The 27,922-nt window shown below is 48.2% G+C and overlaps 1 protein-coding gene across 4 annotated transcripts in view; it reads right to left on the bottom strand.

Moving 5' to 3' along the window:
* Window positions 1-27,922, bottom strand: part of EPN2 (epsin 2) — a 77,229-nt gene that overhangs the window by 19,742 nt on the left and 29,565 nt on the right. For 3 of the 4 annotated variants that reach the window (XM_004684558.2, XM_012726361.1, XM_012726362.1), the window contains exons 2-5: window positions 23,295-24,058; window positions 21,300-21,470; window positions 2,469-2,581; window positions 558-650 (exon numbers count right to left, since the gene is read on the bottom strand). In XM_004684558.2, the coding sequence (XP_004684615.1) occupies window positions 558-650; window positions 2,469-2,581; window positions 21,300-21,470; window positions 23,295-23,889 (972 nt within the window). In that variant the 5' untranslated portion in view covers window positions 23,890-24,058. The remainder of the gene's footprint in view (window positions 1-557; window positions 651-2,468; window positions 2,582-21,299; window positions 21,471-23,294; window positions 24,059-27,922) is intronic. The other variant, XM_004684557.2, reaches the window with a different exon arrangement.

Below are 27,922 nucleotides of genomic sequence, written 5' to 3'. Positions count from 1 at the left end.
CCGGCAGCACTGCAATGTGGGAGGCTGCTGGAACGGGCACGCTGGCCCGGTGGGAGGGGTCTGCTACCCGAGTGGACAATGAGCATATGAGCAGCAGAGCCATGTCCTGGTCAGCTTCGGGTCCCAGGCAGGGCACCTCACACAGAGCAATGATGGTGACCGTGATGAAGACCAGCCTGGTGCAGGCTTACCCTGTTGTCAGGAATTGTTCCAGAGCACTCGACAATTATGGACAGTCTCACAGCCCCATGAGAAGGCTTTGTTACCACGTTCCTTTTACAGGGAAGGAACTGAGGCACTGCCCAATGCGGGGTGATGAGCCAGGCAACTGCACCCCTCACCAGGGCCCACTGCTCCCACGTGGTCTCAGAGAGGCTACTCTCAGCAGAGTCTGATGTGTTTTCAGTTACATCCTCACTTCACTCTGCTCATCACAGGCCAAGGATTATTTGTTAAGAGAGAAAACAGCAGAAGTCACAGTGACGCTGTGGGCTAGGTGTGGGTAGTTTCAGTAACTGCAGGCCAGTCTCAAGCGTTGCCTTCCCAGGGACTCTTACCTCTTTCTTTTTGGGCACCTTCACTGTGTCTCTTCGGCTCTCTTCTAGAGCCATCTGCAGTCTGAGGTCATCACCCCTCCTGAGGCGTTCTTCCTGTGGGGGACAATGGACCTTGATGCTGATGTTAATTGTAATAACATCAAGGCATAGAACAAAGCAACAGGGGCCAGCAGGAAGTGCAAAATTGTACTATGTATTATTCCAAAGGAGAGTCTGAAGGCAACTTGTGAGCAGTTACTCTCCTGGCCCCTAATGTGATGCCTCCCCCCACCAGCTTGTGTGGCCTCCCTGGTTTTGGAGTCTCAGGCAGGAGGCACAGGCACCCCCAAATTGGAAAAACACAATACTTATTTGATGACGTTTTAATGAAAATGGCTCCACCATTATTTGTAACTATAGCTGCAGTGTGCCTCCTCTTAAAAATTCAACAATCCAGAAAGGAATTAGAAAAGGGATGAAAATCACTTATTCCCGCTCCCACTGTGTATGCTTCTGGAAAATGACTAGAGAGTTACTTCTATGATTTCTAACATAAATGATTCATTATATTTAACTTATATTTATGTAAGGCAAAGTCATGATATGCAAAAGAATAGGTCATCCTTGCTTTTAAATAATATAATGGTTAATCATAAATGTACACATTATGTTTTCTTATCAGTAATAAATCACAGAGATGACTTTTTTTTAACGATTTTTATTTATGTATGCATACAAGAACTAGGGTGCGGGCCAAAGGTGCAGGGGGGTGAGAGGATTCAACATATACAGAATGAGGAGCAGAACAGGCAATCTACTGAAACACACTGCTGAGGGGGTCTGCTGTGTCATGTGGGTCACCTCCCTGGCGGGGCATCAAACTCAGGCCAGGGTAGCTGGCGACAGCTTTAATAGCACTGAGATTTTAACCCCTGCACCACCAGGGGAGGCCTCCAACAGAGATGATTTATTAACCAAAATGGGCTCCAGCCATCAGTCTATCCCCGCATTCTTGCACCTTCTCTCCAGGCTCTCAGTGACAGCGCCAGGGAAGCTTAATGGCTGTGCACTTCCTGCTGCAGCTCAGGGCCATAACGGAGGTGGCCCCTTACTGCTAAGCTTTAGGGTATTTCCACTTACAGCGAGACAAAGCATGCTGCATCAAACAATTCTGTACTTCCATCTAACTACTCCTAATCTTTGTCTTTCTACACTATTTCTAAGTGAAAGGGAGGATTATGCTGCACGACTTCAACTACCTTTTTAAACCAAAGATCAGCAGAGACAGACCTGAATACTGAAGCCAAATGGTTGGCAACTTTGAAAGGTTGTGGCAATCACTCCTTTCCCCCTTCTCCATTTTGCTAGAGAATGCATGCAAACTAGAAAGAAAATGGGAGCTGAAAAAAAATCAAACACTTAAAACTCCCACATCTCGTTCATCTAACTATAAGCACTCCACTATCTTTTCTCGTCAGCCCGCCTAGACCTTTGGCCTTCTTTGACAGAAGTGCTCTCTTCCGAGTGCGGCTCCTCCCAGGTGCCCTGGATCCACCTCGCAGCCCGCCTTTCAGGAGACCAGGCCTGATCCTGCACCCGCACAACCCGGTGTCAGGCAGCTGGAACACTGAAATCATCAGAGAAGGGCCCACAGCTCAAGGTCATGTGTACGCAAGTGTTTCTGAAGATACTTTTGACTGACTCACCCCTCGGCTGTGAGTTCTCTCAAAGCAGTCCTGGATCTAACTGCACAGGACACCTCCCTGACCGGGCAGGAGTAACAAGAACATGCTGTGCCAACATGAAGTCACATTTTGGAAAGCACACTGACACGTGCAGGACAGGCCTGCCGGTGCCCGCCCCCTGTGACCCGCCCCACCAGCCCCGCCCCACGAATAACAGTCACTGCAGGGCAGGTGCCCGGACACTGACCTGCTCGGCCACTTCTCTGCTCATGGCCAGTGCCAGCTGCAGCTGCAGCTCCTCTTCACCACTAGTCTGGGGCCGGGCCTGCTCCAGCTCAGAGGACACCCTTGGGGAAGTGGCTGTGGGAAAAGGCAAAGTGACCATATATAAAGGGCAGGTTTGTGCTCAGAAGTTACTTGGTCAAGTTATATCCCACCCCACCTCACTCCACAAGGCTTGGCAACAGCCCAACAAGTGGGCACTGTACAGGAAAGGTCAACAAATATGTCAAGATTAAAATCAAGCAACACCAAATGTGATTTCACGACTATATAAGCCATGCAACACCAATATAAAAGATACCTGCAGGTGCAGGCCCGGGGTCAGACTTCCCACGCTAGTGGCAGAGCTGCACTGCCTCAGAGAAAGGAGCCAGTAGTTTTAAAGATAGTTTTAAAGTTATTGAAAAGCAGGATGAAAAAGCACCCTCAATCAGGAGCCAAACTCCCATAGAACAAGAACTCCCCCAACATTTAAGAATTTCACTCTGCATCTTGTCACATGAAGGATCATGGAAAATGAACCCTAACATTTCTGCACTGGCAACAGCCTAGCAAGCGGGCACTGTAGAGCAAAGATCTACAAATATTTCTGGCTTTGAAGTAAAGCTGTACATTGACTTGGAAAAAGCACATACACCATCGTTTTTTTTTTGTTGTTGTTGTTGTTGTTGTTGTTTTTCCTTCTAAACAGTTACACACTTATAAGGAGCTCCTGGAATGACAGTTTTTACTGAAAGGATGCAATGAGACTTCCTGACAGAAGTAACAAATCCCCAGGAAAGATGTCTTCAGCCTGTCAACCAGGCTGCACATCCGGTAAAAGACTAACATGGACATCCAGATGTTTTGTGTATCAAGGGGTCCACAATTGACCTCAAGCTCTGGGAACATGTGCCCAAGTGTGTGCCCACCGTTGCCCCCAGCAGTGACAAGGTTCATAGCTTCTCTGAAACTTTCAGATCAAGTCCCACAATCTGAGGTTAGGAACCAATGCCTTAGAAGATTCCATGCTCTGTCCTTCCTCTGTGTCTGTGAGTGCTGGTTTCCTCAGCCTACCTAAGAGCTCCCCAATTCTCTGGGCTCACTCCCCCTTAGGGTCATCCAGCACTGTCCTCTGCGGAGCTGGATCAGCACTCTCCCTCCCTTGCCTTAAGCACTCTCCCCCATCCCATTCTGTAGTTTAGTAGGTTATGCCAGAAAAGTATGGCGCTGGGGAGGACCCAGTCTATCTTCTCATCCTTATAACCACCCCCAAGCCTGGCAGAACAGTAAATACCAGCTGGATAGCCAGATGTATGCATGCATGCACAGACAGATGGACGGTCAGATGAAGAATCTGCTTTCATGACCAATGGTTGATTACTTGAAAATGCTCTGATTGTGGATTAGTTTACTTCTTTCTTTCATTAGGTTCATTCTAGCAAAACTAACCTTCAGGACTCACTCACCCAAATGCTGCTTCTTCCCAAATCTCCAGCTTAAACTTGATTCTTAAGGTCTTTGGTAGGAAGTCAAAAGATGAGGGAAGATTTCTGACAGATAAGAATTCTAGATAGCCAAGTTCTAGCTATGGTGAAGAAAACAGGCCCAGGAGGTTAGACACAAGGGTCATGGAGGTAATTCACAGCAGAGCCAGGCGAGGCAGCAAGGAGCTGCTGTGGGCAGAGAGCTGTGGTGGAGCAGGGCTGGTGACAGTAAAGACACTTTTGTCACACAAACATGAGACAGTAAGTTCATTTGGAAGAACTGTACAGCATGAAGCAAAGCCTTGATTTATTGTCAACCAAAAAAATAACCACTCAAAAAACACTGCCTCTTATCTACAATAAGGTGAGCTATATAAGGTGAACGGCGCAAATAAACTATGCTGCAGTTACTTTAAAAAACACATTTTTCTAAATAGAAGTTAAACCCCATTTTAGTGTGTTGTCAGAATTATGTTTTCAAAGCATTTCTCTGGAAGTAAAGCTAACTGATAATGGAATGCCTTAAAGTCCACCTTAATAATTTGATTTCTTGAACAGACCAAAACAGAAGTACATTTCTGTTGGGCTTCTTCCTACACCTCACCTATGCCCATCAGGGTGCTTAGGTGTGGGCTTTCTGTGCCCAAGAAGCAACGATGTTACTATCCAGACTGGTGGGACTGCAGGAAGACAGTTCCTGGGGATGACTGTAAGGACAGTCCTGGGGGACCGTCCTCAACTGAATGAGGCTCTCTCATCCAGATCATAGCTCCTCTTTCCTGAAAAATAATCTCAGGGCCACTCCACAAAACCTTCAGTTAATAACAAATACAGCACATGTGACAGCCTTCATTTACTACCAAGTGGAAACCATGAGTGAATAAAGGAGATCTCACATCCCACCCAAGCCCCAAAATGTGCTCTGAAAAACGAGGCCCATCTTGGCAGGGAAAGCTGTGCTTGGCTGTACTGCCACAAGGACTGATTCAGCTCGGCCAGGGATGAGCGGGACAGCTCTGAACAGGGATCTTCTGGAGAAATGAGGCCTCCCTTGTCCTCAGGGACAGACTGACTTCGAATGCAAATGGAGCTATGTCTACCAAAACTGATACTATTAAAATAATGTACAGTCAGTATGTACGGAAATAACTCACCACATCAATGTGGAAACTGAAGACAAAGGGTGTTCCCCTCAATGCTGTGGTTTTACAAACGGATGTACAGCGCTCAGTTCTGCAGATGTCAGAGCTCAGAGTCACCGGCCCTGAGTATCAGCTGAGCTGCACACAGCGGTCTCAGCTGTGAGGGAGGGTTCTGGCCTCGGTGACAGCATCTCTGCCCCACAAAGGGCCTCTTGTGCCCATGCACATGACAGTGAACACAGATGTGCTTGTGAGGCAGGCCTGAAAGGACGCTTCTAGCCACCTGAGCCTAGCCCCGTCCTGCTTTGAGGTGCTGAAAGTGCACAATTTTCAGTAACCTACGGAAAAAAGCAAGAGCCCAGAGGCTGTCCACTTGCAGGTCAGTCTGCTGCTTTCTCCCCAGCCACCCAACAGAGAAAACTACACTCAGCTTTCGCTTATCACTGAAGCAACAGCGTCTGCACTGTCGCCCTTCTCTCCAACCACTGAGACATCCTTTTGCACATGGTTCTTACAGGGAAGAGCTCAAAACCTTCACTTTCATGACCAAAAGTAATAAACCCAGGTAGACCTCATTGTGATCCTTTTGGGTCTGTTGCATTGAGAAAGCTTGAGGGGAGAGGTTAAACAGGAAGCATATAAATGCCCAAGATTTCCCTCAAAGTGTAGACTGGGAGGAAGCCCAGACTCTGGAAGACATGGTCTCTCCCATTAATCTACTGCATCTGCTCTGGCGACTGTCTTGGCCAAGCCTGGGTGCCTACGGCCTCGGCAGCAGGAAGGTCCCCATATCCCAAATGTTCTCCTGAAAGAATGGCTGAAAGATTTTCTATCAAAGATTGTCAGCTGGCCAATTTCAGGTAATTTTCAAAGAAAAAAGCAAAGCCATCAAGGTAATAGAAAAACAGAAAATTGCTTCTTCTGGTGGGCCACGTTGTACAATTTTCCTAGAAAGTACTTAAAGCTGCATCTGCAATCACATGCGCTGGGTAAAAGGAACAGACACCATGGGACACTGCTTTCTGAGCAAATGGCTCTGGGAGGGGCCAACATGATGTCTGGTAAAGTTCTCCCCAGATGGCCTCACGCAGGGTCAGGGCCACAATGTGCACAGTCCCTGGCTCACGTTGTGCATACAAGGTACATCTGGCTTCTGCTTTCACAGCTGTAGAATGGAGACGTGAGGAAGTACCCTGCCCCGTCACTGCCCTCTCCTCCACCCCATAATCGCCTGAGCTCTGTTAAGCACTTCTACCCTTCACCTAACGCGGCAGAAAGCTGTTGTAGCCCCAGACCTTCATGGGAAGAGAACCGTAGCTCCCGCAAGCTATGGCTTCTGTTAAAAGAGGTATCTCCATGGAAAAAGGGAGGGTCCCCATTCTTTACTTCACCTGAGGGGCAGAGCTGAGCTGCAAGGGGAAGCTTGGCACACAGGAAGAGACACAGAGGGGTGGCACACAGGAAGAGACACAGAGGGGTGGCACAGAGGGGAGACACTTGGAGAGACAGGTGGAGGAGAAAAGCCTGCTTACTTCTCAACTTCAGATTTGGACCAGGGGCTTGGCAGATGTAGAAGAGACATGTGGGGAGGATGACAATGGAGGATGACAAAGTTTGTTTGGACTTTTGATTTTGTTCCTTGTGTCCCAGGCTTGCCTGGTTCCCTATGCCCCACTGCTCAGCTCCCCACTGGCAGGTGCCTTTGACTTGCAGCAAGCTTTCAGCCTCGGTGGCCCTGCTGGGGGATGGCCCTGTCTGGCTCAGCATGCACCACGGAGATGGAAGCTGCTATGGGACACTATATCCTCTCTGTGCAGTCATTCATTAAAGATCTTTCACAGTAAGAGTATTCTTTGTCTTTATGTGGCAAACAGAACCCCTTTAGAGCACGTTCTTTGGGGGTTCCAGATCCCCTCAATCTGCCTGCTAACAACCACCCTCCTCTTTCCATAGTCATTCAGAGGACAGAGTTGAGGAACCAACATGGTTACAGGGCCAGCTTCTCCATCCGGTAACCAGCTCCCCCGTCCAGCTAAGTTCCTTCCTCATTACTGAACTGCAGTAAAGTGCTTACTTAGTTTTCCTCAACACAGCAACATCTTCCTGTTGCTATGGGTCTCCAGGCCATTTCCTGAGTTAGCAATGACCCCCTGGACACTGAGGACACTCCTACCCATTACCCCATGAGAACCCCTCAAGGCACTTTACCACTTCACAAGAAGAAGCAGGGAAGGCAGCTTTTTACTCAAACAAGGCAAATTATGAGAAAATAAATTCAGATTGCCTCCGTTAACAGTAAAAGGATACACACACACAGAGAAATGATGGAAAAGTCAAATGGCACAAAATGAGCAGCCCACAAAAGTTCCACCAGAGTCAGATGCAAGAAAGGACATGTGACATTAAAACAGAGCAACAAGCCACAACCCCTGGGAACTGTGGCCAGCCCTGCCCAATCACGTGACGTCACACCACCACCCAGGACGGTCTGGGAAAACCTCTGACTTGATTCCTACCCAAACATGTGACCTGATTTCCAGGTCCTGGAAGTAGATGGCAAGTGCTGAGCTGAACACCATACCAGGTAGCCAAGGCTGCTCCCTGCCCTGTCTCCCAGTATTTTAGGATCAGGAGGAACGTGAAAGGCAGGACAGGAGTGAAAGGCAGGACAGCCAGGTGCAACATGCAGCTCTGGTGGTCCAGTCTTGAGGGCTGAGCCACACGCCTGATCAGGTAACTGGCACATCTGGGATATGAGATGACGCTGGTATTGTTGATTTTGCTATCACTCTTTCACTCACTCACCAGGAAGAGATGGATACAGAGGTATTTTTGGGTGGAATGTGATGATGTCCAGAACCTATTTTTAAATACTGTGGCCTAGGAGGAAGTAAGAGCAGCTCCTCGCATCCTGCCCCCATTCTCTCCCCAGAGGAAACAGTTGTTGACATTTTCTTGCGATTCCACCCAGGAAAAAATTTTAATGCACGCTCCATGAGGATGAGTGTGGGTGCACTGTTCTGACATTTATCCACAGGGTACCCCATATGTCCCTGCTGCTTTTTCTTGCCTTGGCCTGACCTCGGCTAAGTGTTTTCAAATAAGAGAAGCAGTTCAACATTAAGGGTCAATCTGAGTATCTGGGCTCAGATCTCGGCTTGCAACTCCCCAACACCTGACCTTGGCCGAGGCTCGTAATTCTCTGCACCTGAACTTTCTCATCACATGCTACTGTACACATGAATAATGATGTGAAAAGCACATGGACCAGCATCTGACACAGACAGTTGTACAACTTACAAGTATCTCAGTAAGAAACTAACACCCCCCACCTCTGCCTCACAATATGAGGCAACCAGAGCAGAAGTTCACAGATGAGATGACTAAGGTCACCCACCCAGTGAGAGATGAAGTCTGATCTTAAAGGCCTCGCTCTTTGATACCAGCTCTTTTTACAGGGCCAGTAACGAGGACCCAGCGACGTCGCTTACAGGAGCAGGGTTAAGAACTCAAACCCGATCTCAAAGCTAAAGCTCGTTCCCCTGAAGGCAGTGTTTGAGTTTCGCAGTCCTTTACTTTCCTGTGCCAAGCCCAGCACTACTCAGGGCTTGAGGAGGCTGTGCTCCCTAAGGAGAAACAATACCAGCCAATTAAGTGGGGAGGCGGAGCGGGTATGGGGCAAAGAAGTGCTTGCGTTCTCACTGCTCTCACTCTTCATTTTCGGAGGTCAGAGGAGGGGGGTGGGCGGGAGTGCCAAGCCAAGCAGAGAGCAGGTGGGACTCCTACGCAGGATGGATGGCCTGACTCACAGGGTGAGTAGAGGCTGGGAGTACCCCAAGGGTCGCAGTAAACAAGCCTCAGGTGCCCTTGGAGGGACTTTGGGAGTGTGCAAGGGAAGCAGTGCAGCAGTGTATCAGGATTCAGAGCAGCCGTGGGGTGTGGGCAAGGACACAGCTTCGAAGTGCCGGATTCCAGGTACATTTTAAGCAGGTTCCACTATACCTAGCAAATGTTCCCAACCCATCTGGCCTGAGGTCAGAAAAGAGTGTCTGTGGCCCTGCCTGGCTGGGCGCACCATCACAACCTGAGCAGGTAAGGGGTGTGATGCTGCTATAAAGTGTAGACCCAAGTACTCTGCTCTTCCTTCTGATGGAGTGCTATGGGGAGAAATGGGACCCCAAAAAAGTTATGTTGAACTCCTGACACCAGCCCCCCACCCCCAGTATCTCAAAATGTGTCTTTATTTGAAAGGAGTGTTGTTGCTGATATAGTTAAGATGAGGTCATACTGACGCATGGTACCCCTACATTCCATGTGACTCACGTCCTCATAAGAGAAGAAACACGAAGGGGAGACGACATGATGGAGAAGGTTGAACATTGCAGCTATTGGTCAAGAAACATCAAGGACTGTGACCCCTGGAAGCTAGAAAAGGCGAGGAAGGAGTCTCCCCTTTCTTGCTGAGGTGGCCTTGTTCACACCTTGATTTTAGATTTCAAAACTGCAACAACCAAGTCTATTATTTAAAGCCGCTGTCCTGGGAGGCTGCCAGGCTAAACCTTCCCAGCACACACGGATGACTACGCCCCTCCCCCATCCCCTGCACACTCACATGTAGACATCCTCACCGTGCTACCTTTACTCCCCAAAGCTGCTCACCTGCCCTGCTCATAAACCCACTTCAGCAGCCTTTCTCAGGCCTGGAAGCCCCCAGCTCCTTCCTGCTCAGACTGTGAACTCTCCCTCCACTTCCCGCAAGGGAGAAAAGCACCTTATCCTTAAGTGTCACTTCCAATGCTACCTTCCAACCCATTTCTCCCCTTTTTACTGGACTGAGTCACCCACTCACACTCGCCCCAGCACCCAGAACAGGGACCCACACAGAGCACCCCGCAGGCATCAGCTGAGTGGGCCTCACGTCAGTCTGCACCCTTCATAGCCAGTACTTGCACTCTGCACTGGTGAGCTGTCAGCCCCCTCCCTGACCCGGAGGAAGCTCTACACAGCAAGGACTACTACGCCAGCTTGATCCTGGCCCAGAGCAAGCTTGCAGACACCAGTGGGCTCATTTCAAGCTTATTTCCAATGGAACTAACATTGGCTGTAGTCCCCAACGGTAGAACTCACACTTATACCCACCACCCTGAGATACTGGTGCTGCTGCCTCAGTTTAAAGAAGCTGAAATCTAGGGAAGAAGGCAAGGCTGAAGGAAGGCAACATTCCACCCTGACCTGCCCCAGAGCGTGGCTCAATTGGAAACTGGGGTGAGGGTGGTGGAGCAGAGACAAAAGGCAGTCTGCATGACTCAAAGCCCATCCTCTCTGCAATAAAAGAACAAATTTGTGCTGTTTTCTTTAGGCTACAGATTAAACCCTCTCCATTTCCAGACCACCAGCTTGTGAGGTGTCCAAAACATGAGGCACCTTTTTTCTCTCTCTGCTGTTTTCCCAGCAGTTCCCACTGCTTTATCTACACAGAAAGTAACAAAGCTACTGTCTGTCCCCCTATGGGTGGAGAGCTGGGGCTAGGGCCCAGAGGAGGCTGAGGGCCACCCACAGCAATCCAAGCAGGAGGAGGAGCACTGACAACTACATCCAGAAAGTTGGCACCCAAACTATGAGCAGGCACAAGTGCAGCGTGAGCTTCCACACAGACATAATTTCTCTTTCTAATTCAATCATAAACTAATGAGGATAAAAACCCATGGCAGCTTCCTAGAGTAATACTTGTAAATATGAACTCACTTTTAAAATAATTCATGTCGTGTCATTTATAACCATGTGACTTTTCAAAAGCACATTTAAAAAAAAGATTAATTTATGCATACAGAACTGGGGTACAGGCCAGAGGTGCAGAGGCAATGAGAGGCTTCACCAGAGACAGAGTGGGGAGCAGAACAGGCAGATCGACGAAGTACACTGCTGAGGGGAGCAGCGGGCGGGTCAGGAGAGGTCTGCCAAGACATGTGGGTCACCTCCAGGGCTGGGTATTGAACTCAGAGCATTGAAGCAGCTGAGGCCAGCTTGCAGTGCTGCATCTTAACCCACTGCACCACCAGGGAGGGCCCACAAAAGCACACTTTTTAGAACTTTGGTTTGTCTTGCTCATTCGGCAAGCCATACTGATGACAGTGCTGGTGGCGAGGGCCCAGGCTGGGGCCTTGCCCTTTGTGCGCGTCCAGTGAGGGAGCGCAGACTCGCTGGCAGTGCCCGCGCGCGTGCCTGGGAGGGGGCCGGGCATGCGGGCCCAGCACATATAGTACTTTCCATTTATTAATTAGTAATAATCTTTTAAAAAATTACCACTGTGGACTCTTAACTGAGCACCATCATCCCAGTTAGGGGCGCTGCAAACAGGTACAATCTGGAAAAGCATCTGCAATGTTTCAAAAGACAGGGTGATATTTGTACACTTTCCTCCACAGTCTCAATTCCTAAACAAAATCTGAAGAGTCATTAGAAAAGAAAGATGTCTGCACAAAGAAGCTCATGCCCTTTATACTGGTCTGATGCTAAGGAAGATAAAATGTGCCATCCACTAAGTATTTGTCCCCTTCACACAGGCAGGATGACAGTGCATGTATGAGCATATGGGATTTACATAATGCACTGCCTTGTGTTACAGATTTAAAGATTGAAATTTGGAATAGTAATCTACCCAAGGTTTAACCTTAAAAATAAAGTGTGGGCCCTCCCTGGTGGCGCAGCAGGTTAAAGCAAAGCACTGAGAGGCTAAGGCCACTTCGGCAGGAGTTCAAACCCCCCCCCCCCCCGCCCTGTAGCTGACCCACATGGTGCGTCAGACCTCTCCTGGCCCTCCCACTGCTCCCCTCAGCAGTGTACTTCGATGATCTGCTTGTTCTACTCCCCACTCTGTCTCTGGTGAATCCTCTCACCACCCCTGCACTTCTGGCCTGTACCCCAGTTCTGTATGCACAAATAAATCTTAAAAAAATAAATAAAGTGCAATTGTGTAGAAACAAGGAAAATACACAGAAAATTAGGACAGAAAAATTCAACCTGCATAATTATCTTACATTTCTCATGGGAACTTGGTGCGAAGGAGTCAGCTGGAGGGCAGCCTCTGTGGCCACGGAGTGAAGGTTTGCGCAGCCTGTGTTTAATGCTCACACCCCACCTCCACTCGCTCACCCAGTCCCATGATGCATAATAAGGTTTGAACAGGTCAGTGGTCATCACAGCATCTCTGGGCCCGCATGCCCGGCCCCCTCCCAGGCACGCGCGCGGGCACTGCCAGCGAGTCTGCGCTCCCTCACTGGATGCGCGCAAAGGGCAAGGCCCCAGCCTGGGCCCTCGCCACCAGCACTGTCATCAGTATGGCTTGCCGAATGAGCAACACAAACCAAAGTTCTAAAAAATGTGCTTCTGAAAAGTCACGGGGTTAAAAGTGACATGTATAATCTATTACCTGCCTACAAAAACCAAGAGATTTGCTGTCTTCAGGGAGCGCTGTTTGGACTTACTCAGATCTGTCACACTGCTGCCTTCTGGGCGTGTGGGTCTTGAGCTGGCCTTCCAATCCTCTCCAGATTAAGGACCTGCTTGCTTTGCTCATGGACAGATGGCCTCAATGAAACTACACAATTGTGGGGGCGGGGGGGCTCCAAACCTTCCTTGGTCAAAGTCCAGGCAGCCAGGACCCTGGCACTGAAAATGGCTGGGCTGTCTGTGCGAACATGAGTGAGTGACTGTTTATATCAACCTCCCCCAGTGGAATGTTGAGTGTAGCTGTTAAAATGTTTATAGAGTTGTGGAGTAACCAGAAAATGCTTCTGTTAGAATGTTCTGAAACAGGGGTGCAAAGGTGCATTTAAAATGTAACTACGACTGTGGAAAATAAATGCTTAAGGAAAAGCATCGGAAGGAAACACACTAAAATGTCTTTGTGTAAAAAGACCATGGGATACTTTTGTTGCCTTCTTTTCCCATTTTCTGCACTATCATGAATGGACACATTACTTTCATAACAAAAAAATCCAGCAGTTTCTCATTTCCCGTCCATACCGCTCTTACCAGTTAGAACTGGAAAAAGTGGCCTCTGCGCGAATTACGTGTGCTGGCTATTGGGCGGAGAGCTAGAAGCTTCTCGCCAGTAGCCAGCAGGGAGACTGAATGGCACCATCAGTTTTAAGCCGTGAGTCGGAGAGTTGCCTGCTGACTATGCCTTTCTGAAAGGGCCTGGCCGCTGGTCACTAAGGAAGGGAGAGAGGGGAGATGTCTTCAACAGAATAAAACCTGTCACTGAGCCATCAGTGCTCACACCCACTGTGCTGGCAGATGCTCGGGACTCCTCTCAGAGGTACTAACTTGATTGGAAGGAATCATGACCCAAGGTTTGGGGCATTTTCGGATAGTTAGAAGTTCCTAGGCAGACAGTCTAAGAGTCAACAGTTTAGGGGAAAAGAGTAAAGGCAACAAAGAACAGCTTTGTGTCACTAAGCAAAACTATCAAGTATAAATCATAAAACATTGAGAAACTATACTAATACATAACATGTCTATATTTCTGGAAATGCCCGTAAAATATTTTCAAAACATAGACATGCCTAGGGTAGAAACCTACAGAGTTGAGTACATCTCATAAAGATACTACACTAAAAAAAAAAAAAAAAAAAAAAAGATTTAGTTAGCCCTCATTCTCTGAGTGCTCAGCTGAGCACCTGTATCTGGAGTCAGGCACTTCACAGTGAGAATGAACAAGTCTCCCATTCAGACAATGTGCTTTAGCAGGGAGACAGAAATAAACAGTGATTTCAGACAGTGAAAAGCATTCCGAAGATTATGAAACAGACTAGCATACTATGCAGAGAGCACCTGTAAATTACAGTCTACTTTCTCATGCAAGGAGAAAGCTACCATTAGAATTTCCTCTTATTTTTTTATATAATCTTTAAATGTCCTCTTGAAGTTGATTATTTGAAACCAATTACTAAGTACTCGGCAGCCCATCACAGTTGTATGACTCTTCGCCTCACCTAAATATCTCCTCATCCTTTTTGTGCTGCATTTACTTGGCCAGTGTTTATAAACATGTTTGTTTACCTATCCTACAAAGGATGCTTTGAAGACAAATGGCCTAATATAAACATTGTTTTCATAAATTTAATTTCCTTTTTTTTTTTTAAGATTTATTTAAGCATACAACAGGCCAGCGAAGTGAGGGGATTCACCAGAGACAGAGTGGGGAGCAGACAGGCGAATTTGCTGAAATACACTGCTGAGGAGGCAGCAAGTGGGTCAGGAGGGGTCAGTGCGCCATGTGGGTCACTACCCGCCCGCCCCGCCCGCGCCCCCCTCCCCTCCGTGGCTGGGGATGAACTTGTGCTGCAGTGGCTACAGATAGCTTCATAATGCTGCGCTTTAACCCGTTGTGGCACCAGGGAGGGCCCCATATATTCAATTTTCTATGGCAAAAGTCAGCATCAATCACTTAATAACCCTCAATCACTAATTTTGATAGCTGTTTCCACCTTAAACTTTGACAATCAGAGGGGCGCCTTAAGATCTGGGTCCTCAGTAGTAACAGCATAAATAGATAGTCTTGCCTTTAAAAACCATAAAAGTAAGGGGGCAAGCATTACAGGAGATGGAATACGGGATCTTAAAAGTGCCATATGCATACAATATAAATTCATCTACTATGCAGAAAAATGTTAAGCCATATTTTTACTGAAAAAAAGAAGAAAAACACATTTTTGGAAAATATAGGTTTAAAGTCTGGCTTCATTAAGTATGACTAGTGAGTCCAGCCCAGGGCCTTTAGTGACAAGACCTGCAATACCTCAGGCAAGAGGAAAACAGCAGATGAGTGGTGGTTACACCTCTGGCTCTTGCTCAGACAACTGCCAGGCAAGCGCCTCAGGCACAAGTCGCATCCTGCTGAAGACCCAAGTTCCCTGGTAAGAATGAGCAGCTCTTGTTTGACCAGGGGACAGACCCTTGGCCCAAACCACCACCCTCAAGGGCCTGCTGGCATTGCTAACCAGCTTCCTCTGTGACTCCATTTCCCACTTGGGATTTAACACTGACAGCTCAGTGCCCATCTCTGCCCCTGGGAAGAACTGCCTGCCAAAGATGCAGGGGTCCCTTGACTTATGGAATAGAGTTATTCCAGCAAAGCAGGACACCAAATGAATCCCATCTCTCACCAAATTCCTAACCTACCCGCCCTCAGAAAAGAGGATGGAGCACGAAGTTGGACCGGGATACAGTTCCTACTGCCTTTACCTGAGAGCAGGGAGTCACTACCTGGCCAACAGTCACCAACCACCTCTCAGTCCTAGGTAGGCCCCCCACTTCAAATCTGAGGTGTCATCAGCACCTCAAAGCTTCTACATATTCCATCTCCCACAGTCTCAGGAGGCGTCCACTGACTGGCCCTTCCTAGCTCATATCTCAGGAAGACCTCCAAGGGAGACGCTGAGTTTGATTTTTTTTTAAATAATTAACATATTTTCTCACATCCTTGGATTTTCAAACGTAAACCTGTGCAAGAGAGCCTTTCTCGGGTGCCTAATTCTTATTAAAACATTCTCTCCTGTGTATGCACGTGTGTATGCAGGCAGTTCCACTCCCAGTCTGGTTGGCAAGACAGGGCCAGAGCAGCTCTGGTTTCCTCCTGAGGTTCCCCTGCTCTGGAGAACTATGTCCCCGGGAGAATCCTAGAGGAGCATGAAACAGGGCACGGAAGCCTTCAGACGCTCCCTAATGCATTTCAGATGGCTGATCACTAAGGAGGAAGCTCAGGGGTCACACTAGCCTTCATTTCCCAAGAGAACTTGCGCACCCCTGGAGTCTCCCTGAGACATCAGGGGGAAGTTGGAACTGGCTCAGGGATCCCACTGTGCTTCCCCTAAGGCCCTGTTTGGCGGCCCTCAGGCCCTGTCTTCTACCTGCAGAGTGAATACCTCATCTGGATCCAGTCTGGACACTAAAGAGAAACTGTTCTCTTTGGCAGTAATGGCTGAGAAGTTCAAAAACAAATCTAGAAACACCTCCAGCAGTCATGTGGTCCTGGCCTTATTCTCTTGCCCTTGTTTTCCTTTTGCCCCAATTTCTTCTTCTTCTGGTGTTGCATATGATTTGTAAGACAACTCCAATCCTTTCTAGAGTTTAGCAGGGTGATAAATGAAACAGCCATAATCTTTAAATAGCTGGTGGATGACAAAATGAGGGGAACAGCCTCGTGAGAGAAGCCCCCAGACCAAGGGAAAGGCTGGTCTGAAGGAAGCGCTGCAACGCTCTGTGAGCAGCTCCAGACCACACAGAGAAGCTGCTCTCACCGCAACACGCCGATGTCGCTGAGGCCGGTCGCTGAGGCCGCGTGTCCACAGGGGCAGCCCGGAGACCCGCCACAGGAGCACTCTGGGCAAACTGCTTCAGATCTGAGTTTCTGTTGGTTCTAAATCACCTGATCGGAGGGTGAAAAAGATTTCTAGTCTCTTTCTTTCCTCCTGTTCTTTTTTACTTTAAAAGTGGGAACCGGCAGTTCCACCCAAGGCACCAGGAGACACACGCACACTACAGCAAAGTAACCTCAGTCCTGACTTGAAACTAGTGCAGGGAGTTCAGTAAAAGTGGGTGGAAACAAACCGAGCATTTCCTTCCCTCCTCAGGGAGGCCAAGGGGGAGGCCCCTGTCCCTGGAATATCCCCATCAGTGGACAGTGGCCTTTATGATTTTGGGTCTTTGCTTTAAGTCACAGGGACAGTTTTCCCTTTGCTACCTCTGTAAATGTAAATTCCTGCTGTCCCAGGAAATTCTGCAATTCCTCCACAGTCTGCTGAACGCTATGACGAGTGGTGCAATCATATGACCCAGCAATTCCACTCGCAGCTACAGGCAGAATATAGGAGCTAGGAGGAGATTTAAGGGGCTGGTCACATCCGTCCATCCTGGTCAACTGTCACCTATGTGATCTCAGCCAAAACCCAATCCTTCAGCCTAAAATGATTCCTCTGGGCTCCAAAGCTCCACCCGCACACAGAAGTGCAAAGTCAAGGTCACAGAGGAAGCCTACACAGGCAAACCAAGGGATGGAGACAGCAACCAGTGTACCAGAGACTGCAGAGTCACGGAGGTAAACATGAGTAAAAGAACGGAAGGTGAGAACAAAGAGCTGAAGACATTGGGCCCAGAATTCCCTGAAAGCGCTAGACTTCTCAACTTTTCTCCACTCCTCTACCTGCATATCTAGTAGACTCTCTAACCTGTCCAAATGCAATCTGCCCTATCCAAACCTGTGAGAGCCGGGCAGCTCCACCTCCCAGCTGCCCTGCCGGCAGTTCTCAGCGCTGCCCCAGCCCCTCTTCTACTCCACCCAATCCTCCACAAGTCCTGCTGGCCCTTCAAAAAAAAAAGGACACCCAGGGGAATGCAAACTGCTCTGGCCACTATGGAAAGCTGTGTTCCTATTCAAAGTAGAGCAATCATATGACCCAGCAATTCCACTCCTCAGAATCTACCCAGAGAACACAAAAACATTAATTCAAAGGAAACCTGCATCCCTATGCTTACTGCACCAGTATTTGTAATACATCAGATTTGGAAACAACTAAATGCACAAAAATAGGTGACTGGATCAAGAAAATGTAGTGTATACACACTGGAATACTATTCAGCAATTAAAAAGATAAATGCATGTCAATGGCAGCAATAAGAATGAAGCTGGAAGTGATTATGTTCAGTGAAATAAGCCAGAAGGAAAAAAAATATTGGATGGTTTCACTTATAGGAGGAATACAGGAGAGGCAAATAAGGGATCAGGATACCATGTGAGAGGAAAAATCAAACATTATACAAAAATGAACAATGATGTTGTGTACACACACACTTTTTTTTAATTAAAAAAAAAAAACGCAAATCTGCACATAGGGCCTAGGCACTGTCATTTCCTGCCTGCATTAGGGTGGCAGACTCCCAATGGGTCTCCATTTGCCCAACCTGCCCCCATATAAAGCCAGTAGGTCCTCCAAGCCACCTCATCTTCAATCAGATCAAGTCCCGCCTCAGTTTCAAACCTTTCCATGCCTCTCCAGTTTACTGAGTAAAAGTTTTCCAACAGCCCAGAAGAGCCTATGCTCCTACTTAGCATGTGGTATACAGTATGAGTACAGTGTGAAAGTATTCAGAAATTTTAATAGAAATTTTTAAAAAATGTTTTTAAAGATTTATTTATTCATACAGAACTGGGGTACAGGCCAGATGTACAGGGAGGTGAGAGGATTCACCAGAGACAGCATGGGGAGCAGAACAGGAAGATCGAGGAAGTACACTGCTGAGGGCAGCAGAGGGCGGGTCAGGAGAGGTCTGCAGCGCCGTGTGGGTCACCTCCAGGGCAGGGATCAAACTCACGCTTAAGTGGCTGTTGCTTGCTTGCAGTGCTGCGCTTTAATCTGCTGGGCACCAGGAAAGGCCCGCAATTTAATAGAAATTTTAATAGCAATCATTGCTTAATAGCCCAGCAGATATAAAAGCACCAATATGGGATGGATTAGGAATTCAAAGAAACTCCCTGCTGGAGAGCTGAGAAATGGGCCTACACTTCTCCAGTCGGCCCTCAGCCACCTCCCACCTGAGCTCAGCTGCCACACTTCCTCACTCATTTCCAGTCACTCCGCTGTCTTCCTGCTCTGCACGCATCTGAGCACACTCCCACCTGGTGTCTGCACGCTCTGCCCTCTGCCTTCCAGACCCTCATCACAGAACTCACCCCTCCTTCAATCTTTGCTCCAACGTCACGTTCTCAGTAGGCCTGTCCTGACATCTTACAACCTGACATCTTATTTTCACTCTTCCCATTAGTATGAAGCCTACAGGAGATAGGAAACATTGCTTGTGCTTATTTAGCACAATACATACTTGTTGAGTGAATGAGGAGATGGGGAAGCTCAGAGAACAACTGGGGTGAGCTTCCCAGATAAAATCTGGTACAGAGCCCTGAGGTGGACATTAGCAGACCTGAGCTGGCAGAGGGCAATCAAGGCGCACAAAGGGCGTGGCCTATCAGGTCACAGACTCAGGCTGGCCCCTGAAAGTACCTTGGGATCTAAAGGTACTTTACAGGACCCGGCATAATTTCTGTGATCAGGGTAATAGCTATAAAGATGTAGACTGGATAAGGACAAGAAAGCTGGCAGTGAATTAAGGCCATGGAACTAGAGAAGGACAGAATGTGAGCGAGTTCCAAGATCCACTGATGTACGTGGGAGGTGAGAGGGAGGGAGGAAAAAAAGATGGATATGGCACAGGAAAAAAGTTCTCCTCCAACATCAAGATCACTAAGGTTCAGCACAACAGCGGAGGCAGAAAAACCTCCTGCTGTGCATGTCTCGCACGAAGGGGCTTTTTAGGCGGTCTGCCTCCAATCCCCAGAGCGCCGAGGTCCTCAGTGTGTCCTCACAAATACCTCCCCAATCACAGCTTGCACTGCACAAGATCATCTTCTGAGGGCTGGTCTCACTCTGACTTCTCCACTGCTGGACTCCAAGCGGGTACGTTCAACGCACGATCTCCATTATGCATGTATTAAGCACTTACCTGACACTCAACACTTTGGTGTTTAGAAAGGACAGAGAGAAAGGACAGGGTCTTGCCCCATCCCCCAACCCTCCATGATAGGGAAACATGAGACAAAGAGGAATGCACACATGAAACAATTATAGAGTAAAAGATGACCCCACATAACATTTGTCTGCACAAATTCATGAGATTGTCAAAAACTTGTCTGAAAAATCATTTTTATCCTTAATTCCTAATAGTAGAAGGAGAACAGAAATCCATATGGACTGCATACCTCAAGCAACCTGTCAGATGCATGTGTATGGGGGAAACACCTGAGTAGAAGGAACCACGTGGACAAAGGTACAGAGGAAAAACTAGGTAGTGGGTCCAGGTGGGAGAGAGAGGGAGGAGACTGGCAGGTGTATGAGGCTTATTTGGGTCTGATTTTAATACGCAAATAACCAGGAAAGTCAACTGCCACTTAAGAGAGTTTGAAAGCCAGGTAAACTCTACGTAGGATTAACCACAGAAACTCAAAAACCGAAACTCAAAACCGACCATGTTAATCACTAAGTCGGTAGTACCTTTAGGGGAATAATGGGAACTTTATGGAAATAGACCCAGAACGTGTTGGGGGCAGTATAATTCCATGCCTTTGGGTTATCCTTGTGAACACTCTGACCTCTTCCCTACAAAATCCTGTCGGAAGTGGTAGGGAAAGTTAAGGGTGCAAAGGAAAATATCCCAAGAGCTAAATATAGCGATCAAACAAATGCCCAAGTCAAACAAGCTGTAATATTAATGAGGCATGAATGAACTGTTTCCAGGGCTGAGTAAAAGCTGGCCACCTCATCCAGGAGTCACGCTGAGATCCAAAAATGTCACTTCTAGGTAAGGGAGATGAGGACAATTGTCTTCCCAATGGCAGGGCCCCACTTGGGACAGAAGGCAGTTTAAACTGATAGCACCTTCTCATTAGGCACAGTGCAAATCTGTTTTCAGCTTAACCTGCAACAGTTACAGGCTCTGACCAGGATACATTATTAATTAGTTAAAAGAGAAGCCCCATTTTTAGTTACCCATTGAATTAGGTATCTTCAAACACTGACCTAGAATTGACAGTACAGCTAACTCTCTGTTTACCACGGTAAAGGGAATTTTAGGAAGGATGGAGTTAATTGAGAAGCAAAAACAACCCTATTTTGTACTCAACAAAACACGTGTCACTGCATCAAGGATAGTGGCCTCCAATGACTATCCACCAAGGCCCTCAGGATCACCCGCCTTTGCCGGATTTAAACCACACATTTCTGGCTCAACAAGCCACATGGCTGGACCCTCCACTCTTCCTGGGTCTAGAAGACAGGAGAGTAACCCCCAGTGTTCAGGGTCGGAAGAGACAGGGAGAGCATGGCCAGCCCGCCTGTGCTTCACCAGGGAGCAGCTCCCCTACCGAGCCTTCAGCAGACTTCCAGAGAATAGTGTATGATGGTATGAGGGCAGCGTGGTAAGGCCACGGGCTCCTGGGAAGACAGGCTCACCGGAGCTGGGACCGCAAGGTCCAAAGGGAGACAGGGAGAGAGTTGGCTGTACTGACATGACAAGTACACCCCCAGCAAGCAGCCCAGCATTTCTAGGAAGGAGAAAAGCAAACCGCCGTCCCACCTCGGGCTGCGCGGTCACAAGTGAGGCAGGGCTGGGGCCAGTCGCCATTTGGGCGGGAGGCCAGCCCCAGGTGCGGCAGGCAGGGGTGGCGCTGGCTCAGCGGCTGCAGCTCCTCGCTCTGACCCAGCGGGGCCGCTGTGCGGTGCTGGGGGCACAGCGAGGCCTCGGGCGCTGTCGGGTAGGGACACACACACACACAGAGAGAGACACTCCATTAGAGGAAGAGGGAGCGGCAAAGGTGTACGCCAAGGCTGATGCCCAGAGAGCCTGAAGGGAGCGGCTGTCCACGGCACAGCCTGGCCCTGAGCAGGCAGCCTGAGCTCAAGTCTGAGGGAACCAGAACCCGTCAGGCCAGGGCCATGGCAGCAGCCGCCCACCAGTGAAGTGACAGACACCTGTGCTGGAAGGACCCTGGCCAGACTCCCAGGCCCTCACAGCCCAATATCACCTCTGCACTAGGAACACACCAAGAAACACTGATGGGGCAGGACGCTATAGCAGCTCCTCACTTTGCTTGTCCTGGTTTCTCAAGAATAATGACAGCAAAGGGCAAACTAACAGCAAAAGCAGCTCCATGATCACAGCTACTTCCCAGAGAGGAAGCCAAGGCAGCCAAAGACCAACTCAAACCGCAGGGAGCTTGAGGGGTGGAGAGAGATTCCTTGAGAAGAATAAACAGCTTCACTTCTTAAAGGGCAATCTTCATTTTCTGATACAGTCCAGCCCAGGAGACTTCTGGAGATCCGGGTTACAATGCTTTCCAAGCAGTCTCACGAAGGTCATGACCTTTACTTATTTAACAGAACAATTCAGACTAAGAGGGAGAACTGACAATAACTAAAAATGGGATAAAAACTAGAAAACCCCCGCTCCAAACTTGATAATAACTTAAAATTCCTAGAGGCCCAAAGTCAGACTTTAATATGCAAATTCTCCTATTTGACACATTTCTCAAAATTCAAACTGAAACCTGCAAAAGTAGGAAATGTTACACTACGTGGTCTGGTAATGGAACCACTGACTAAGCCAGGGCTGATAGGGTGTGTCAAACTACACACAACTTCCTTTAAAACTTTTTTTTTTCTGTTATGCTGACACAATTTACCAATTCCAAAAAAGAAAGGGTACAGCGACCCGTATTTTTGTTTTTGGACAGAAGGTACAGCTTCTGCATGCTGCCCCAACTGACCCCAAGGGCAGGCAGGCCCACCTGTCTCTACACCGCACTGAAGGCACAGGGCCAGGCTGGGGCGACTGGCCAGGAAGCCACCACGGCCCCCAAACCAGCTTCGCCAAGCCTCAAACTGCCCGTCTCAACAATGGGCAAAGACCCTGGGTGATCTGATGTGCAAAAAAAGAGAATAGGGCAGCCCCGTCCAGCCCCAGCCATACAACCAAATCACTAAGAAAGCTGGGCCACATGCTGGTCAGGAAGCCTGCAGAGGATTGTGCCTTCTCCCTCTTAAAGTAGGACAGTGACATCCCTTATCTTGCCATCCGTGATACTGAAGTAGAATAAACACAGCCAGTCAGAAGACCTGCAGCCCAGTCATTAGAAAAGCATTTAATATGAGATTAAAGCAACAGGTTATCAAGGAAGAGCACTAGTTTTCTCCTCCCGAGGCGAGGCAACGCTCCACTGCCTGTGCAGCAAGCCAACTCTTTCACTACAGCCTCTCCTATGGGAAGCAGACAGCCGCTCTCCGTGCCTGCCTTTTACCTATGGGCCAGCCCTATCCAGTTGTATGGAATCACACCACCATGCAACAGAAGGTCTCAAGACCTCCAAGCCCAAGCGGCCATGGGGCCAGACGCCCCTTTGTAAGTATGAGTCGATGCAGACCAACGACACTGCTGTCTGCAATGCCAAAAGCTGAGAATGAAGAACAGAGGCAAGCTCTCCCCAGCCCACGGGGAACCCACCCGACCTTTCTCCCAGCACTGCTGCACTCAGCGGCGCTCTGGCAAGGGATAGGGAGTGCTTCCACTACTCACATCCATGGTAGGAGGCAGGTGATCCCCCGGCCTTGCCATACTCCTGCTCTGAATAGCTGGTGGAGAGGTTGGGCTGGCTGGAGCCTCGGCCAAAGGTGATCTGGTTACTGCCCATGCCAGTGGCAACCTGGGCCATGCGCTCTTTGGTTTTGAGAGCCTGGGCCCTCTCAGCCTTCAGCCGCTCCTCATCTTTGAGGAGGGCCACCAGCTGCTTTGATTTCTCACGTACATTGATGCCCTGGTCCTTGCCGTCACGGTCGATGTATTGGAAGTCCTTCAAAGTCTGGATGGCAAAAATGTTCTCACGGCACTGCTGGGCCACCCGCTCAGAGCCCGTCTTGATGAGGTAGTCCAGCAGCGTCAACGCCTTGTATACATGCCGCCAGTTCTTGCCATGGTCATTGAGCCGCTTCCAGACCATGCTCATGATCTCTGAGAAGGCCACCACATTGTAGGTCAGATCTGCGATCTCGGTCATCAGAGAGCTGGACGGGCCCCATGGATCATTGGACGTGGCTTCCCGGACCTTTATTTCGGCTTCTGAGTAATTGTTCACAATATTTTTCATCTGCCGTCTGATAGACGAAGTCGTCATCTTTTATCTTCTTGGCTGTAATGTGGAGCCCTTCAAAAAGAGAAACTTTCCCGTCCTGGGCAAGTTGGAGCCCTGTGAAAGTTCAGTCTCTGCAACAGATCTGGAGGAAGATCCCGGACAGTCATTTCCTCCACTGGAGACTCAGGTCTGGGAAGGGGAAAGCCATTACCTAGAGAAAGAAAAAACACTAACTGTGCCATGAGCTCCCCAGGACCACAGGGCATTTCTGTGAACAGCAGCTACTGGGAGTTAGGGGACAGCACATGGACATACCTAGCCTCCCTAAGAGGGAAGAAAACACCGTTCTTTGAAAACTACAATAAAATCAACACAGCAAGGTAATAAAATTTAAACTCAAAATTTAAGTCTTTAGAAGGAAAGTAGCAAATATCATGACTGTTTCGATGTCCAAAATACTTCCACAGAATAGCCTTTTGGATTGTAATTGCCCTGCATGGCAACAGCCAGCTACAGAAGAACCCTAATACTGGGGCTGAGTCAGTCTGACAGATTTTAAATTACCTGTGGGATCAAGAAAGCCTCTCATTTCAGGTATATCTTAACCCCAAAATGCTTAGCTACACCTTTAAAACTACTCAACATTTGGCTTTGGTCTACTGTGCTTCTAACTCGCCAAGGAATTTTCTGTGAGCCTCATTTTCTCCTGACAGTTGATAAAAGTTTTAGACTACTCCTTAGAATACAGTTAAGGCCATCCACTGGACTTTCAAAAATCTGCAGCATCTGGCCTGAGATAATACAGCCTTAAAAAAAATCTGTTTCTAGCTTAATCCCCTCAATTAAGGCCCAAGGTTAAACATTAAAGGGTCATGCCTGCCCTATGCCACAAATACAACTCTCCAAAGGAGAACATTTAGCATGCTGGAGAGAGGTCCACATCTCCAACAATGGGCTCTGGTCCAAGAGTTTGGGAGCCCCCACTGGTATGGCTTACCAGTGAACACTTAGCGTTGTGCCTAACACTGATCTAGCACTGCTGAATAAACTGATGAAACATTCAGAACAGGGTCCATGTCCCCAGTATGGTAAAAGAGCATAGGGGACTGAGGATGACAAATCAGACATGGGAAGGACTCTGCCAGAGATGATCCTTACTCTGACCTTTAAAACTGAGGAGACCTGAGTAGGTAGGAGAGAAGAGGTTGTATGGTTGTTCCTCACTTATGAAAATGAGAACACTGAGTTCCAGGAGACTTCAGGACTGTCAAAATGAATGGGGGCTGGGGTCTAAACACAAGGGAAGGGCTCCCCATCACTATCACCCATACCCCCACCTCCCACTGCAGCCTTCTAGGCCTCACAGGCCCCACTAAACTTGTAAAGGCGCCATGGCAGCCTTAGGCCAGGATCTGAGTCATTTAATGCTTAAGAAAACTCTCCATGTAAGGATTATTTTTCCTATGCTCCAGAGGGGGACCCTGAGGGCTGGGATCCCCAAGTCAGCTGACCAGACACCCAGCTGGTACTCTCCTCCTTATGCAGCACCCCATGCAACCCAAGGCCAGACCACTATTATGCTCCTCTAGAGAAACAATGGATAAGCCCCCAACGTCCTCATCTAAAGCCTCAACTGGGTAACAGGGCACATCAAAAAATAACCAAGCAAACAAAAGCAGGGGTCATGGGGAGTTACAGGAAACTCAATGATCACTCATCACATATAGCCATACGTATCAGAGGCAGCTTAGCAAATTTCATCTTGGTGACAACAGACACATCTGCTCAAGCCAACAAGGCCTTTATTCCACCCTCAACTATGCCAAGAATTCTGTCTCCATCTCAAGTCACAGAACCATGCTTCCACAGACAGCAGGCATGTTCTGCCTCTCCACCAATGCGACCAGCCTTCATAAATCCTCTAACACTTGTCAAAGAACAAAGGGTTAAACACTTGTGCAATGACCTGCACATCTGACACTTAACAAGTTTTCCTTCCTAACAAAAATCACTGCTAGCAGAAATGGAATGCACCTGGAAAAGGAAAAAAGAACACTTTGATTTTTAATGAGCATTTCCCAAATACTCACCAAAAGCAATAGTAACATTCAGATATATTTAGTACCTAGAGCCCTTGTGACGTGCCTGGGACCACGGACACTCCATTTGTCATTCTACCCGGTACATGGCACCTCTCAAAAGAAGCAAGAGGAGGTATTCTGCCACAACCCTCCAGGTCAAAACCAGCTTCAATCAGGCAAGAGAGACAACAGTCCTGGTGAAAAAGAGACTGCAATGGCTGAATACAATATAATTTTTTTTTTCCTGAGGGAGAAATGATGCCCCAGACCCTGCTCCACTCCTCTTCTCTAGCCACCCTGGGCCTCTGGCTGACTTGCTGTCCCGGGGAGAGCTGTGAGGCTGGCCAGGGCACCCACCAAACCACCTAGTCCTTTGGCAGCAAACTAAAAGCAGCGGCTCTTGCGAGTGAGGGCGCAGGCTCCGGACTCACAGTCACAGGCTGAAGGGAACTCCGACTGGGGCAGAGGCTTTCTCTGACAGGGTCACCTTGCAAAGACATCTGGCAGTCTCTGAAATATTTAGGCTTTGAGAAGGGAAAAATCTAAACATAGTAAAATGTTTGCTATAGTAAGAAAAAATATATATATAAAATGAACAAATAATTTGAATGACTACCATTTTTATAAAAGATAACAGGCAAAGACAACTTTCAGGACCAGCAAACTTAGAGAAGGGCAATACGTGGGGATAAGAAATTCCTGAGAGGAGAAAGGACATCAAAGGCACCACCAAGAAACTATCTTCAAGACCACTGGGCTACATGCCTCACCCCAGACTCTGTGGACTGAACCTTCCCGCCTGACCATGAGGGACCTGGCCACACGAGAGGGCTGCACGAGGCTCTCCCGGGCTGTTCACCTTACACGCGGACCTCTGTGATCACACTTGTCCACGTTGACCTCAGTCCTCATCCCCTCATTTTAAAACTTCTCCCTCTCGACTTCAGGATTAAACTGTAAACACTTAAAACATCTTCCGTCCCAGCAAACATCTTCCTGGCGCTCCCTCCCAGAAGCAAAGTCCCAAATACATACCATCCTCAAGTAATCATCCGGAGTAATTTCTAGAATCTGAGGTTAGTTTTGTTCCCATTCCTTTTTTTTTTTCTTTTGAATACTTTCCTTCTCAAAATTTGCCAGTTTTCTTCCATTTCTAACTTGCTGAGCCTGAGCTGAGGTACAATCATAAGCAACTAAAGCAGCATTATTTGCTACTGTCTGGGTTCTTCAATCAAGCCTGTGGAAATGTGGTCAGTTCACAAACACCCAATCATTTACTGAGGACTCTAGGCCAGACACGGGGAAAGGGGGAGCAGAGGAATGTCAAACAAAAAGGAAAATTAAACTTCATTAAAGTTTTAGAAGAAAATGTCAAGGAGGGGCCCTCCCTGGTGGCGCAGCGGGTTAAAGCACTGCACTGAGAAACTAAAGCCACCTCCGCATGAGTTCGATTCCCACCTGCCCCAGAGGCGACCACATGGCGTGGCAGACCTCTCCTGACCCGCCCGCTGCTCCCCTCAGCACTGTAATTCCTCGATCTGCCTGTTCTGCTCCCCACTCTGTCTCTGGTGAATCCCCTCACCCTCCACATCTCTGGCCTGTACCCCAGTTCTGTACGAATAAATAAATAAATCTTAAAAAAAATAATAGAAAAAAAAAAAGAAAGAAAATGTCAGGGGGAAGGGGCAGGATTTATGACTTACATTTTTCCTAATTTCCTAAATTACACACTGAGAACTGAAGGGACAAATGCCACTCGAGTACCACTACCTGGAAATGCTTCCTGAAATCTAGCTATATCATCAGGTATTACATACAACTGTTTTTTTTTATTATTATTATTACAAAAGTTTATTTTTACATCATTTTGCACATTTTTTTTTCCCATCTCGATTGTAATCCCCGCGGGTTTCCCATCACCAAATCACCCGTGTGCCACCATCATAGTCCCGTGCATTTCCCTCCCCTCCCCCCCCCCCCCCCCTGTTTTTGAT

Source organism: Condylura cristata, unplaced genomic scaffold (assembly GCF_000260355.1).
Source record: "Condylura cristata isolate star-nosed mole 26May11 unplaced genomic scaffold, ConCri1.0 scaffold00017, whole genome shotgun sequence".
NCBI lineage: Eukaryota > Metazoa > Chordata > Mammalia > Eulipotyphla > Talpidae > Condylura > Condylura cristata.
This window is presented reverse-complemented; position numbering and strand designations above follow the sequence as displayed.